Raw genomic sequence first — 16,881 nt, forward strand, 5'->3', positions numbered from 1 at the left:
GTGTGTGTGTGTGTATGTGTGTGTGTGTGTGTGTGTGTTACTATACTTGAGAGGACCAAGTATAGTAGAATTTGAAGAAATATACATTGTGAGGACTGTTTTCCGGGTCCTCACAAGACAAACGGTGGTTTTATAGTTAAAAAAAAATTTTTTTAGACATACTTTTACAATTAGAAAAACGTTCAGGTCAGGATTAGACATTTAGAGGTTAGGTTTAGGGATTGGAATTAAGTTTAAAACATGATTTTAAACTTAACTGCGCGCCATGTGTCATGCACCGAAAAACAGCCGATCTATAAGCTCACAACGCGTCGCAGCGCGACGCGTTGTGAGCTTATAGATCTGCTGTTTTTCGGCTTTATGCTTACGGTTAAAAAAGGCAAAATATATATTTAAATGACATTCATAAAATTGCTGTCCTAAAGCGCTGACGTCCTCACGAGTATAGTAAAACAAACCTGTGTGTGTGTGTGTGTGTGTGTGTGTGTGTGTGTGTGTGTGTGTGTGTGTGTGTGTGTGTGTGTGTGTGTGTGTGCGAGCGCATATTCGAGCATACAGTACGAGGGAGAGAGAGAGACAGAGGGCCGCTCGAGGATTTGCTGAAACTGTGCACCGGCAGAGAGATAAGAGAAGCGTAGCCCCACTCGTGGCAGGGTCGCTACGGTCTCACGGCTAATATACTGCAGCGGCACGGCCCGCGCTCTCCTCCTCCTGCTGCTACACGCCATATGCATGTTTATGATCTGTGTCTGTCCCTGTGTCTTGCAGATTCCTGCCCGGTGCTGTGCAGCGGCAACGGCGTCTACGAGAAAGGCAAGTGCGTGTGCCTGGCCGGGTGGAAGGGGGCGGAGTGCAACGTGGAGGAGGGGCAGTGCATCGACCCCACCTGCTCCAATCACGGAAGCTGCATCCAGGGCCTCTGCATCTGCGGCCCGGCGTACAAGGGAGTCAACTGTGAACTAGGTAATCTCTATGAGTGTGTGTGTGTTGTTGTTGTTGTTGTGTTTTGTCATGAACCTGGCTTAGTGTTTTGACAAAAGAGAGGGATACACGGATAACTTAAAAACATTATGTATTAACCCATTGAGACCTGAAGCTGATTCTACATGTCTCCTAAATCTCAACAGTTTTCTGAAAAACGTATGTTTCTATATCAGTGGTGCTCAAACTTTTTCATGTCAAGGACCCCCAAAATGATATGTGTTTGGCCGCCGACCCCCATCAAAATATTTTGTTCCAGGGACCCCCCAGAAGCAAAGATTTGAGTTACAAATGTTCGCTTTAAAACAATATATATTCAAAGATTTGCACACATTTTCATGACTTTTCAAAAATAGCAGATCTACAAGCTCGTAGCGCGGCACTCGGTGCCGCGCTATGAGCTTGTAGATCTGCTATTTTTGAATAGCCCAAAGTGTAAAATAATGCTTTTTAGCTCAAATCTAAAAATGACACAGTTCCAGGTCTTAATGGGTGAAATCCATAAATAAAGACAAAGACCAATCAACAAAATGGTCATGGAGCGTGTTAGTCAGTAACGCAGTGTAGTGTAGGTGAGTGGATGTGTGTAAAATATGATGTTGGGTGATGTATGCATAACAAACAAAACAAAGTGTGCAAGGGGAGAATGACAGAGGATCTGAAAGGAAAAGGACTGCTTTTAAAGCCCTCACGGCACTGGACCCAGGTGCTCCAGATCAGAGCTGATTGGCCTCCCAGCTCCGCCTGCCAGGTACCTGCGTTCGCAACAGACGAGCACTGGCAGACAGGGTGGGAGGCCGTCACAGTATCTACGTGTAGGCCTACTGTATATCTTACTTCACTGTGCATTTTATTTTGCCCCCCATATTCTATACATTGTGTAAAGGTTGACCAAGCGGCCAAGGCTCCAAAAATGAACAAGTTCAGAATTTGCAGATTGTTGAGTTTTATTTCTCTCACACCTCCGGAAAGTCCAATATGCAGCAGGTAGATAGTGAAAAATAAAATAAGACGTGGAAAAATAGACTTACAGTACAAAAATTATAAAATGACTTAAAGCACAACTAAAGACAACAAACCATACAGTGACTGCACAACAAGGCTATCCCTTAACTAAGGGCCCTGGCAGCTCTGTCTCACGGCTGTTAACGCTTTGCTTGCCAAGTTCAACTAGCTGACTGTCACTTGCAGCCTCCCTTAAATAGGGAGTGGATCCTACCACAAGCACAGCAACAATTAACCTTAAACTGATCTTATCTACAAGCTTACAACTATCTGATGAATAAATAACCTACCACATAAATAGATGTTGTACTTTAAACTAAACACCATTTTGGGTTTGCATTTACTTCAAAAAGACATAGAAATACTTTGCTCATTAACATTGTCAAACACCCCTCCTCCTCTACAGTACATGGCACGTTCCACCCCTTCTTAAACCCAATTGACTAGCCGGCTCTGTTTCGGCAGTTACCAGTCAGATTCAGAGGGTGCCAGTACTGCAGAGGAAAGACCAGGTGACAAACAAACATTTCAGATCAGTTCCAATACACAGTGTTTAAATAAACAAAGTTTGAACCCCTGAAGTCTGTGTCATTTCTACATTGAATATAGGTAAAAATCATTTGCTACAAATAGTCCCTTCCCTCTTAGTGTGTCTATGTATAGTAATAGGGCACGGGCTGCCCCGTGACACATTGCACATTCCAATCCACGTTGCTGCTAAGATGGTTTTAAAGAGGGTTCCAGTGTGTGTCTTAATAGACTGGGATCAACTCATTTAGCTGTTTTTCGATCCAATCTAGAGCGGATATAACGTTGCGTCATCAATCGGACAGAAACCAAAAACCTGTTCCTCCAGAACGATTCCCCTCATAATTAATAATTTGCAATTTGATGAATGCGACAAGTTTCTTCAAGTACTTTATGGAATACTTTGTTTGGTATGTCCATTTTTGTTTGGTATATCCAACTCGTAGCCACCGGCAAGACAAGACTAGCTACGCGATTTAGCATTCAGGTGGGGAAAAGCGGTGCCAACCGGAAACCACTTTCTAGTAGGCGTGGCTTAGACCGGATCACACTGGTCAGTTCAGTATGAAAACCAAGCTCTTCTGCGTGTGGAAAGCCTGGTCACACACAGTTAGTATCATAACATATTATTTTTCAACTTTATTTTTTATCAAACTTCTCAAGGACCAGTTTGAGAGCCACTGAGGTAATACACTGATCAATTGATCAGCGTTTGATGATGATGATGATGATGGTGATGGCGATGGCGGCAGTGCCAATGCTGTCCCCTCGGCTACTGTTGGTGATGAAGGTCGTTTGCGTAGCGTTAGCTACAGTAGGCCGGCCTGTGGAGACAGAGTCAGGTGTTTGACCTTGAGCCGAGCCGAGCCGAGCTGAGCTCTGGCTCAGAACACACAGCTGTAATTACACACACTAACACAAGCCAGCACACACTGCTGGAGCGCACGCACACACACACACACACACACACATAAACGCTCACGCATACGCCCACACACACACACACATATGTATGCACGCACGCATGCACACACAGTACACACGTGCGTCGCACGCACACACAGTACACGTGTGTGTGTGCGCGCACACGCACACACACACACATATGCATACACCCACACACACCAGCCCATTCCATCCCTTATCAAAGCCCTGCTTCTAAGTGTCCTATGAAGTGTAATGTTGTGGAACCGATACAGTGATTGTCTCGGGGGTGGTTAACCCATTGACACCTGGAACGCATCTGTGTCACTTTAGATGTCTTTGGCTATTCAAAAATAGCAGATATACAAGCTCATAGCGCGGCACCGAGTGCCGCGCTACGAGCTTGTAGATCTGCTATTTTTGACAAATCGTGAAAATGATTTTTTTATATTTTTTTCCAAAGAACTGTTAGGATTTAGAAAATGTTTCGAAGCGGCCTCAGGTCTTAATGGGTTAACTGCTGGATGGCATGCAAAGAACACTGCTTTCACACCCACTGGTCCCATGATTAACGAGAACCCAACCTAGACCTCTCTCTCTCTCTCTCTCTCTCTCTCTCTCTCTCTCTCTCTCTCTCTCTCTCTCTCTCTCTCTCTCTCTCTCTCTGTCTCTCTGCAGTGGACTGCTCAGACCCTCAGTGCGGTGGCCACGGCGTGTGTGTGCGCGGGGAGTGTGTGTGTTCGGCGGGCTGGGCGGGGGTGAGCTGCGACGACCCCATGCCCGCCTGTCAGGAGCAGTGTTCGGGCCACGGAACCTACCTGCCCGAGTCCGACACCTGTGCCTGTCAGCCCAACTGGACGGGGCCCGACTGCTACACCGGTAAGAAGACCCCAACACAAAGACAAATCACACTGACTGACAACAGTACACAGTAAGACCCCAACACACACTGACCCCAAACAGTGGCACAGGTGTCACTCAGTGTCCTGAGTTCTCCCATCAAGTCACACAGTGTTTAGAAATATGTCTATCCTCTTCATTTTGCTCTGTAAGTGCAGCAGATAGAAAATGGGGGGGGGGGGGGAGAATATCCACAGATCACAGTGTGCAATGTAATTCATTGCCGACGATATGTAATGACCGTTATCGCCTCTTAACCCATTCAATCCGGGAAAGCATCTGTGTAATTTCAGATGTCTTTGGCTTTTCAAAAATAGCAGATATACAAGCTCATACCGTGCTACGAGCTTGTAGATCTGCTATTATTTTTTTTATATTGTGAAAATGTGTGCACATCTTTGAGTATATATGTTTTTTAAAGCGAACAACAACTCAAATCTTTGCTTCTGGGGATTCTGCAAATGTCTTCTAAATCCTAACAGTTTTCTTTGAAAAAAATCAGTGGTTGTCAAGGACCACCCAAAATGATATGTATTTGTAATCCCCCCCCATCTCAAAATATGTTGTTGCAGGAACCCCACCAGTAGCAAAGATTTGAGTTAAAATTGTATATCTATATATTCAAAGATTTGCAACAATGTTCACAATTTTTCAAAAATAGCAGTGCTAGGGCAGTGCACTATGAGCTTTTAGATCTGCTATTTTTGAATAGCCAAAGAAATCCAAAATGACACGTTCCAGGATTGAATGGGTTAAGGCCAGACCGCACCAATGCAACTCCTTCCAACTGCCATTGGGGGTAATGGTTGCAAGTAGTTGCATGTTGTAAGGAGTTGCATTGGTGTGGACTGGGCTTTATGTTACTCTGCTAAATGCCCATTATTTTACATTGTCCCCATTTTATTCTAGTGCTTTTGAGTCGCCTCACGTTCCTGAGTGCTTGTGTTGTGTTGACCAGAGGCCTCTACAACAGGGGTTCTCAAACTTTGTATTGCCAAGGACCCCCACATTGGTATATATCTGGCCGTGGACCCCCATCTGAAAAGGTTTTGTGCCAGGGACCCCTAGCAGAGACGATTTGTGTTAAAAATAAATAAATAGCACATGTACAAGCTGGCAGCATGGCACGAAGTGAGTCAAGTGACGCTCTGTGAGCTTGTATATCTGCTATTTTTGAATAGCCAACGTTTAAATGGATAAAGTAGTTAAAAGTATTGTGATGCTACTTTGACTACTTTTGCTGGGGACCCCCTGGAATCCCCGCAAGGACCCCTGGTGGTCCCTGCGGACCCCACTTTGAGAACCAGTGCTCTACAAGCTCACAAACGCATCACGATCTGATGCGTTTTGAGCTTGTAGATTGGCTGCGCGACACGGTACGCAACCAAGCATAACATCCATCTTCTTTTTTACTTTTATTTAATTACCAGGGACAGCGCACATCAAGCGACATTTCAGTTTTCACATCTACACAGCGTGTAAATGTGCCAGAGTTAGCTAAGAGCTAGTCCATCAAAAACAATTACAGTATAACATTAAGACAAGGAACAACAATGAACATTGAGGTGATAATTGTCCATGATTGCGAGTTTGCTTTGCTTTGAGCCATCTCTTTAAGCTCATGAAAGCTGTGGCATAATCACAGACTGGCTTTCCAGTTGTTTTTACTGTACATGTGCGTACACCACGTTTCTCTTATAAATGGATGGTACTCTACATCCAGACATTTCAGTATTGTTGAATGTGTATTGTTTTGGTTTTGATCAAGAATGCAGCTTATTAAAATAACACTGCAAGTGCAACCCGATCTAATCCACGCAGTGCAAAAATGCTGGAGTAAAATGACAGCCCTTGTGCAGACTGCAGCAGAAAACATCCAGGTTCTACCTGCCCCGTAATTCATCTCAAGCTTCCATCGTTGATGCATTTGATTGAATGATGGTTAACCACTTATACCCTACATACTTCTAGATACCCTAGATACGTCAAATAGCGTAAATAGCCGACAGTACAAGCTCACAACGCGACACGTTATGAACTTGTATATCAGCTATTTTTGCCAAGCGTTAACATAAATCAGCATATGTTGAACAGCTATTGCAGAATGTTATGAGACGCTTTAGGGTTGAGGTGGTTAAAGCAACTGAATTTCCTTAATACATTTTTCAATTTACATGTTGGATGATAACATCGTACTACTGGAAAAATATCTATATCGAACAAGCCTACTGACAACAATAACAGTTAGCTTAACTAGCATACATTAGCTATCGTTACACTAAACTGGTTGATGAGAGCTAATGTAGGTAGCCTATGCTACTGTAACTAAAACTTAAAATGAACCAACCAACAGTTGACAGGTTGTGTCCAAGGGTTTTGGCCTGTCTCCTAGCAACATGAGAGCATTTGGATGAAACTGCCTGTATGGTTTTATGCGGAAATAAAGGCAGGCACACACACACAAAATAACTGCGCCAGCACATTGGTGGTTCCGTGAAAGTGCGTGTGTGTTTTTTCCAGATTCTATGTCCTGAGGCTTTAACAGATGTGAAAAAAAGATATGTAGTGTGTGTGTGTGTGTGTGTGTGTGTGTGTGTGTGTGTGCGCGCATGGGTGTGAGTGCGTACATGCGTGCATGCATATGACTGTGTGAGATCCCTTCATGCTGTCCATAAATGAGATTTGTCCTCAGGATTCCCTAATGGCAGCAATCTAGAGACTCCTACGCTTCTGCCACTTACATTACTATACATTTATACTGTAACACACGTGCGCGCGCGCGCACACACACACACGGGGGTACGACCCGTATTCCCTTCAGCTAAACAACAGGGGGTAAAGTAAGGAGGGACGAGAGAGAGAGAAGAGAGTGCTGCATTTAGCTGCGAGGCCTTTCACAGACTGCTACAGCAAGCGAAACACCCAGCACAGCATTTGAAAGCCTGGATTATAACTGTAGGTGGTATGTGTGTGTGTGCAGATGTGGGGGCTATACACACTAGCACTCCTCAGTGTGGGGTCCATTTGGTTACATTTGTATGCTCCCCCAGAGCTGAAGCTGCTATCCGGAGCTTACTAATGAATTCAACTTGATTTTAACCAATCTGGTAGGGTATGTTAATAAAAATATAACTAGTGCATATGTAGTGGTTGTAGGTGGTCTCCCTATACTCTTAACCCATTGATACCTGGACCGCATCTGCGTCACTTTAGATGTCTTTGGCTATTCAAAAATAGCAGATATACAAGCTCATAGCGCGGCACCGAGTGCCGCGCTACGAGCTTGTAGATCTGCTATTTTTGAAAAATCGTGAAAATATTTTTTTTATATTTTTTTCCGAAAAATTGTTAGGATTTTGAATTTTTTTAGACGATGCCTCAGGTCTTAATGGGTCAAGAGGATCCCTGGGTAATAAGCCAAATAACCATAATACATTATAATTGTCCTCCATAACTAAAATGTAAAATTAAAAACACTTGAGAAAATACTAGAATATTTTGTTTATTTTAGAAATAGTTAGTCTTTTACTCAATAGGGGCGACGCCCGTGTCATGTTGATGATGTCATTTGTCCATGTGTGGTCCAGCCTTATGGAACTTGTGGAATGCATGTGCAAAATAAAAAACAACTTAATGCTTAATGCCTAAGGTTAATATGAGCATCAAAACACTATTTTAAATGTTTTTTTTTGCACATGCATTTCATAAATTCCATAGAGCTAGACCATGCATGGACAAATGACATCATCAACTTGCGACGGGCAATGCCCTTCTTGAGTAAAAGATGAACTGTTTCTAAAATAAATACAGTATTTAAAAAAACAAACATATTTTAGTTATAGCAGGCAATTATAATGTATTAAAGGACAACTTTGGTTTTTTACAACCAATGTTTATGTTTTAGATTGTAATTAAAGTAAATAAAAGATGAGTGTTAATTTTTTTAAATTTACTGCTTTCTATAGTTTTAGCAATTTTCACAATCTTTTTTACAGTGTTTTCACAGTGGGCGGGGGCATTCTGTCCGGTGGCTAAATATGTATTTTTTTAACACATTAACCCGGCGTTTTCTTTATTATTATTTACAGTAGCTCTTCTAGCCCCCAATAACTCACATCTGGCCATCAAAGACCTCAGGACCTTTTTTATTGTGTAAAAAAGGCATATTTAGCCACCGGACAGAATGCCCCCGCCCACTGTAAAAAATATCGCAAAAAATGCTAAAACTATTGAAAGCAGTAAATGAAAAAAAAATTACACTCATCATTTATTTACTTTAATTTCAAGCTAAAATATAAACCTTGGTTGTAAAAAACCAAAGTTGTCCTTTAAGGCGTATTTGGCTTAGTCAGGGATCCTTTTAACATTGGGACATTTAGTCCCTGGTGTCGGGGAACAGTACTGCCCGAAGCTCATACGCGCTTCTCCTCATGCCAAGCAGAGATTGTACGTCTTGTATATGCGCCGTCAAAGTTTCGTCTCCCGCACACAGGGAAGAAAAAAACTGGGTTCAAATCCACATGAAATTTACGGTTTGCCGCTTTGAATTAACACACGTGGATTTGACGGTGTAGATATGCAGAGCAGGTTAGAAGCTGCTTACTCCAGCTCACCACTGTGTCAGGTTCTTCTCTAAACAACACCTCCTGCAGGCGTCCATCACACCAGTGTGGATGGATCAAAATGTACTTAAAATACCAAAAGTAAAAGTACTAAAATATTTGAAAATAGCAGATCTACAAGCTCACAACGCGTCGCATCGCGACGCGTTGTGAGCTTGTAGATCGGCTATTTTCAAATAGCCTAGGTATAAAATAGGGCTAAAGTGGTCAATGTATGTTTTACAATGTAATCATTTATATCTGAAAAGTAACTAGTAACTAAAGTTTTCAAATAATTGTAGTGGAGTAAAAGTACAATGTTTGCCTCTGAGATGTAGTGGAGTAGAAGTAAAAGTACTGAACATTGGAAATACTCCATTAAGATAAAAGTACCTCAAAATTGAAAATTGTACTTGAGTACATGTACTTAGTTACTTTACACCACTGGGGGCAGGGGGCGGTGGTTGGGTGGAGCCAGAGCTTCACCATGGTGATGAGAGAATAAAGTGCGGTATAGTCTGCGGTGTTACTGTGTGAACGGGTGTCCTTGTCCTTGGGAGGCCCGCGGATGCTGACGGAGAGGAAAGCGGTCATTATAAGACACCCTCCCTCCCTCTCTTCCCCTCTGCGTCCTCACCGCTGGCTTCGCGCCGCCGCCGGCGGTTCGAGCGCCACGCACCGACACACTCGCGCGGCGGCACTTGGCGTTCGTTCGTTCGTTCGTCCTTAACCCTCCGGCGTCACACACTGTGCTCGCGCACTTTATTACAACGATACGGTTTATGATAATGATGAAGCGTGGCTGAACGCATGAGATATGAAGCCGGCACTCTTCTCTCTCATACCTGCTGGGTTTTAATCAAAAACGAGGGTAAAGTAGCATTTGTACATCCAGGGCCTTGTTGAAGCATGGCTAAGCTAATATAATTCTAATAGAGAACCGAGGAACTCTTCCAACTTTAATCCTCCCCCCCCCAACCCGCCCACCTCCTCCTCCTCCTCCTCCTCCTCCTCCTCCTCCTCCATGCTATGTATATTTAAATTGAAATAACTTTTTTACTGCTGCTGGATAAGTAGTCTTTGTGAGCCTGCAGCACTTTGCTCTCTCTTTACTGATGGATGAGGCTTCGCTACGGCAATGAGAGAGAGAGAGGGAGAGGAGGGGGGGGGGGGGCAAACAAATGGATGGAGGGAGAGAGAGAGAGAGAGAGGGAGATAGCATGCAACGCAAAGGGACGGATGGAAGGAGAGAGGGAGAGAGAAAGAGAGGGAGATACAGTAGCATGCAACGCAAAGGGACGGATGGAAGGAGAGAGAGAGACAGAGAGAGAGAGAGATGGAAAAGGGGAGAAAATGCTCATTCGGCAAAGACTGCGGATCCAAAAGCTCGCGATGCGTTCCGCTGTGACGTGCTGTGAGCTTGTAGATCGACTGCTTTCAGGGACAAGATGGGTCGTTGAGGGTAAAATGGAGGGCGCTTGGTATATATAGGGTTAAAGTGGTTAAAAGGAAGTTTCTAGAACGGAGGGAGACAACAGGGAACAATTCTGGGTAAAGGTGTGTGTGTGTGTGTGTGTGTGTGTGTGTGTGTGTGTGTGTGTGTGTGTGTGTGTGTGTGTGTGTGTGTGTGTGTGTGTGTGTGTGTGTGTGTGTGTGTGTGTGTGTGTGTGTGTGTGTGTGTGTAGGGAGGTGGGGGTGGTGGGGTTATTAACACACCCACTAAATCTGATGAAAATGTCAGAAAAGAATAATAGACTAGAATGGGATTCCCTGTAGTTTAAATATGCAGTGCAAATAGGAATGATTGGGTTGCTAATGTGAACGCATTGAGAGAGCTCCCCTCCGGGGGGGGGGGGGGTGGGGGGGGGGGGGGTTGAGTTGTGGGGGAGGGGGGGAAAGCAGGGGGAGAGAGGGGGAAGGCTATTAGAGGTGGGGGAAAAAATCGTCTCCGTAGTCTTCACGACGCCGTCTCCGTCGCTGGCGTTTCTCTCTCATGTCACCTGTGGTATGACTCGTCCCTCGCTGTTCCTCCCCCCCAAAACCCCAACCCCGGTCCCTGTCTTCTACGCTCAGCCACGCCCTCCACGGCAGAACAGAGAGAGAGAGAGAGAGAGGGAGGGAGAGAGAGAGAGAGTGCTGTCTTTCTCTCTCTCCATATTCCCAACTCACCATTTTCTTCCTTCTAATGTTCTATTCTCTCTCTCTCTCTCTCTCTCTCTCTCTCTCTCTCTCTCTCTCTCTCTCTCTCTCTCTCTCTCGTATCTGTGTCATTTTAGATTTCTTTGGCTATTCAAAAATAGCAGATCTACAAGCGCCTAGCTCGGTAGTTTTGAAAGATCTTGAACATTTATGCAAATCTTTGAATACTGTATATAGATATATATTTTAAAGGCATTTGTAACTCAAAGCTTTGCTTCTTCCTTCTAATGTTCTATTCTCTCTCTCTCTCTCTCTCTCTCTCTCTCTCTCTCTCTCTCACACACACACTTTCTCACTGATGTGTACACTTACATGCACGCGCTCATACATACACATATACACACATTTACGCACACACACAAACGCGCGCACACACGCACACACACACACACACACACACACACACACACACACACACACACACGCGCTCACAGAGCTGTGTTTGGAGCCGTGCGGTAGCCATGGGGTGTGTCAGGAGGGCGTGTGTCAGTGTGAGGCCGGCTGGGTGGGCGCGGCCTGTGAGCAGAGGGCGTGTCACCCCCACTGTGAGGAGCATGGGCAGTGTCACGATGGAGCCTGCATCTGTCAGCCTGGATGGGAGGGAGAGCACTGCAACATCGGTGAGGCCTCTCTGTGTGTGTGTGTGTGTGTGTGTGTGTGTGTGTGTGTGTGTGTGTGTGTGTGTGTGTGTGTGTGTGTGTGTGTGTGTGTGTGTGTGTGTGTGTGTGTGTGTGTGTGTGTGTGTGTGTGTGTGTGCGTGCGCGCGCATTACTATACTTGAGGCCCAAATGTCCCTCCCACAAGAATACAGTAGAATTTTTGAAATAGACATTGTTTGAGGACTATTTTCCTGGTCCTATACAGTAACAAGAAAAATGTCTTGTTTTATCGTTAAAAACATTTTTTTTAGAGATACGTTTATGATTACAAAGATGCACGGTAAAGACGAATCCAGCTGTTTTAGGCACATTTTTTGTTGACAAAATGTTTTTCTTTTGTGAATTAATTTGCATCCATTTGAAAGGCTGTACGCCTACGTGATAGACCAATGTATTAACAAAAGAATGCAAAACTGACTAACAAACCATGTAGTCTACTGCAACTATTGTTTTAATAGTCACAACATTGAATTAATTGTGTGTGTGTGTGTGTGTGTGTGTGTGTGTGTGTGTGTGTGTGTGTGTGTGTGTGTGTGTGTGCGTGCGTGCGTGCGTGCGTGCGTGCGTGCGTGTGTGCGTGCGTGCATATTGCTGTGTGTTGCGTGCGTGCGTAATTATTTGCATTGTTGGTATACATTTATTTTATCAGGAATATTTCCATTGAGATTCAGACTCTGTTTTACAAGGAATCCTGGACAAGACAGTTGCATAAAAGATTCAAACCAAAAACAACAGACTTAAAACAAACAAAGCATCAAACCTACATCAAGACAAATCAAAAACGGCAACATGAAAAAGATCCACATAAAAGAAACAAACAACAGACTCAAAACAAACGGCCAGCGTTGTGCAAATTCACACTGACAGCTAGCAATTAAATTGACAAAAATTAAAGTGAACTAGTTCACGTTCATACCTGAATTTGAACCACGTTCACAGTCCACATTTATCTATTTCATTGTTTTAAATTAGCTGCTCTGAGCTATTCTTTTTCCTACCAATTAATTCCCAGCCCCCCAAACATGGCCACTGCCCACTCACCAAAGTAGATTCATTTACTGTTGTACTACTACAGAATCACTGACAGAATTTACTTTTAAAAGACAAGAACCAAAAAAAGATTTGCTGTAAAGATATAACCTATGGTAGATGCAATGGAAATCTCATCTTCAGAAGAAAACACACTGCTGCTTGTGTGTTCCCTGTCATTATCAGTGAACTGCATGAATGGATACAGCCATTTTGAGAGAAATCACGCCCGTTTTGGGAGAGGCGAGGTCCCGCTGTTTTGACTGAAACACTCAGAGCTGATTAGAGCAGTGAGTTGTATTCTTTTGGTCTCATTATGAGTGCATTCTTCCCGCGTCGCATCTTTTACGTTCTTGGTATTGTGAAATGAAGCATCGCGTTAGTTCATGCAGGCCACGGGAGTCATATACGCCTCAGCTGTAATCAGCTGTCAGTCTGCTGATTGCTTTCAATCAGCAGTGTTGGAAAAAGTACTCAAATTCTTTACTTAAGTGAACAATACCAATACTGCAATATAGAAATACTCTGTTACAAGTAAAAGATCAGAATAAAAAAAAAAATACTTAAAAAAAGTACAAAAATATTGGTATCAAAATGTACTTAAAGTGCCAAAAGTAAAAGTACTAAAATGTTTGAAAATAGCAGATCTACAAGCTCACAACGCGTCGCATTGTGAGCTTGTAGATCACAAAGCTTGTACTTAAGTACAGTACTTAAGTAAATGTACTTAGTTACTTTCCACCGCTGTCAATCAGCCACGCCTTTTCTACACGCCAATCGCAGCTCATTCCCTCAACGAGGAGGCGGTCCTCCTACACTGGATCTCTGCTTTTCTATGTCTGCCACACACTGCTCGCTGCTGCTGGCAAAGCTTGCCTCCACCACCCCAGCCTCCTCCTTATAGTTCAGAGTCTTGCATTACTCAAACGTTTAACCCATTAAGACCTTAATTAATTCATTAATTAAGATTCCTTTGGCTATTCAAAAATAGCAGATCTACAAGCTCATAGCGCGGCACCGAGTGCCGCGCTATGAGCTTGTAGATCTGCTATTTTTGAAAAATCGTGACAATTTGTGCAAATCTTTGAATATACAAACATTTGTAACTCAAATATTGCTTCTGGGGATTCTACAAATGTCTTCTAAATCCTAACAGTTTTTTTTTAATACTTATGTTGCTTAATTATCAGTGGTTCTTAAACTTTCCCATGTCAAGGATCTCCCAAAATGATATGTATTTGGCCGCGGACCCCCATCTGAAAATATTGTGTTTCAGGGACCCCCAGAGGCAAAGATTTGAGTTAAAAATGTACATACAGTATATATTCAAAGATTTGCAATGTCACGATAAAAAGAATTAGATAGCAGATCTGCAAGCTCATGAGCTTGTATATCTGCTATTTTTTAATAGCCCAAAGAATTCTTAAAATGGCACAGATGCGTTCTCGGTCTTAATGGGTTAAACTGAAATTCAATGCATGGCTCTGAACTGAATTCAATGTTCTATGGCTTTAATGTTGAGCTGCGTTCAAGTTTGCATGACTGCAGGATGCCCGCTCCTGTATACCTGTGGGGGGGGTTTTGCAGCGTGCCCTGATTTAGCAACATTTTGGGAACATTAATGCCATGTATTCCATTTGTTGCAATAAATGGTTGTATCTACTTATGACGTGAGTGTTCCTGACTGAAAGGGCCTCAATATGTCTTTATTTATACAGTACAAGCATACATTTTATTCACCAACTTGCAACAGTGAGTGGCATCGTTAACTCACTCCCGAGTTAATGACACTCACCTGTACGTTTATTATTTGGTTGTGTGTCGAAACGGTCAGAAATAGTGAAAATAGCACTCGGTGCCGCGCTATTAGCCTGGCATGGCCAGACTAACATCACTGCGTAGATATTAGTCTGGAATCTCTGTGTGGAACCTGCATTTCCGAGGGGCAAATGAAAAAAAAATGCCTCTGGTGATAAACCCCGCCCATTATCTGCATACTGGGCTCTGATTGGTCCCTGACAACTTCGGAGGGAAAGGCTACCGCGCTAAGAGGCTACCGCGCTATCCAAAAATAGCAGATATACAAGCTCATAGCGCGGCACTCGGTGCCGCGCTATGAGCTTGTAGATCTGCTATTTTTGAATAGCCCCAAAGTATAAAAGAATGGTTAAAGCTAAACATCTAAAACGCCACCCGGATTGAATGGGATAAGGACGCAGTTTGTGCAATAATGGCGGTATAAAGAAAATGATAACAGTGTTCCATTCTATGGCTGTACGAGGAGGACAAACCAACTCTCTCATATATAAGCTGCAAATGGTGTGTGCCCAAACTTGAGTTTAAGAGATAGATTGTAATACACAATAATAATACTGAATATAAAATAGGGCCAGAATCAATTTCTGATAAAAGCCTCCGCTTGAATGATTGTTTCCCTTCTTCACCAAAACAAAAACACCATTTGTCTCTATAATAAAAAACCCAACCAAACTTCAACTGTGTGTGTGTGTGTGTGTGTGTGTGTGTGTGTGTGTGTGTGTGTGTGTGTGTGTGTGTGTGTGTGTGTGTGTGTGTGTGTGTGTGTGTGTGTGTGTGTGTGTGTGTGTGTGTGTGTGTTCAATATTAAATGATATTACAGTGTGTGTTCATTATCAGTGTATCAGCATAATAACATATTGTCTCTCTCTCATGCAGCTCCCTCTCTTTTCCCCACAGTCACTCACGACCTGGACGTGGTGGTTAAAGGTACATATCATCTTAACTCATTCAGTGCCAAGCTTATTTATTCATGTTTATGGAATTTTGGCTCTGAGTGCCACAGCCAAAATTCATTGTAAAAAAAAAAGTGCTTAGGAAGCGAGATACAGCCTTTTTAAGTTATAGGTTAAACAAGGAGTGGATGGAGCAGCAAATCTTCAAATCATCATATCTTGGGTTCTGAACATGTTTTTTCCCAAAAAAAAAAAAAAAACTTTTATTTTGAAAAAAAAAAATGTATTTTGAAATTTTTTTTATGACGGATTTGACGGATTGTGGCACTCAATGAGTTAAAAGACCTGGAACGCATCTGTGTCACTTTGGATTTCTTTGGCTATTCAAAAATAGCAGATATACAAGCTCGTAGCGCGGCACCGAGTGCCGCGCTACGAGCTTGTAGATCTGCTATTTTTGAAAAATCGTGAAAAATATTTTTTAAATATTTTTTTCCGCAAAATTGTGAATTTATCATCATTCTACACACAACACAAGATGTGTAAGCCAGTGTGTTGCGACATTCAAACTGTGTGTGTGTGTGTGTGTGTGTGTCAGATGGGTGTCCAGGGTTGTGCAGTGGTCACGGTCGCTGTACGTTGGAGCAGAGTGGATGGAGATGTGTCTGTCAGGCAGGCTGGAGCGGGCCGGGATGCAGCGTCGTCATGGAAACGGACTGCAGCGATGGAGCCGACAATGATGGAGGTGAAAAGACCATGCCAAACCTCTCTTCTCTTCTCTTCTCTTCTCTTCTCTTCTCTTCTCTTCTCTTCTCTTCTCTTCTCTTCTCTTCTCTTCTCTTCTCTAGTCTCTTTATTAGATCTGCAACTGCCGATTATCTTAGCGATTATTCTGTCGGTAACCTTTTTCATTCATCGAATAATCGAGAAGTATGTTTTTTGATAATTAAAATACCTTTTTATATACAAGTAAGACGCGCGAACGCGGAAAGCGAACGCACCTTGAAAATACCAATAGGAAGAATAGAAAGGAATGGGCAATTGTAGAGAAGTGGGTGGTACAGTTAAATTAGTGTTCAGACTGAGGTGAGCAGAGAGCTGAGGAGAGGTTTCAGCACCATGGATAGAGCCACTGAGGTGAGGAGAGGTTTCAGCACCATGGATAGAGCCACTGAGGTGAGGAGAGGTTTCAGCACCATGGATAGAGCCACTGAGGTGAGCAGAGGTTTCAGCACCATGGATAGAGCCACTGAGGTGAGCAGAGGTTTCAGCACCATGGATAGAGCCACTGAGGCGAGGCAGTGCACATGCACAGACACACAGACACACAACCCGAGCACGGTT

At 43.3% G+C, this 16,881-nt stretch overlaps 1 protein-coding gene across 1 annotated transcript in view; it reads left to right on the forward strand.

Moving 5' to 3' along the window:
* Window positions 1-16,881, forward strand: part of tenm1 (teneurin transmembrane protein 1) — a gene marked incomplete at its 5' end in the record, with an annotated part of 403,177 nt that overhangs the window by 209,514 nt on the left and 176,782 nt on the right. The window contains 5 exon segments of the mRNA XM_084041664.1: window positions 769-963; window positions 4,117-4,317; window positions 11,573-11,758; window positions 15,542-15,571; window positions 16,136-16,282. Coding sequence (XP_083897790.1) covers window positions 769-963; window positions 4,117-4,317; window positions 11,573-11,758; window positions 15,542-15,571; window positions 16,136-16,282 — 759 coding nt within the window.

This window comes from Gymnoscopelus microlampas (genome assembly GCF_963454915.1).
Source record: "Gymnoscopelus microlampas genome assembly, chromosome: 18".
Taxonomy (NCBI): domain Eukaryota; kingdom Metazoa; phylum Chordata; class Actinopteri; order Myctophiformes; family Myctophidae; genus Gymnoscopelus; species Gymnoscopelus microlampas.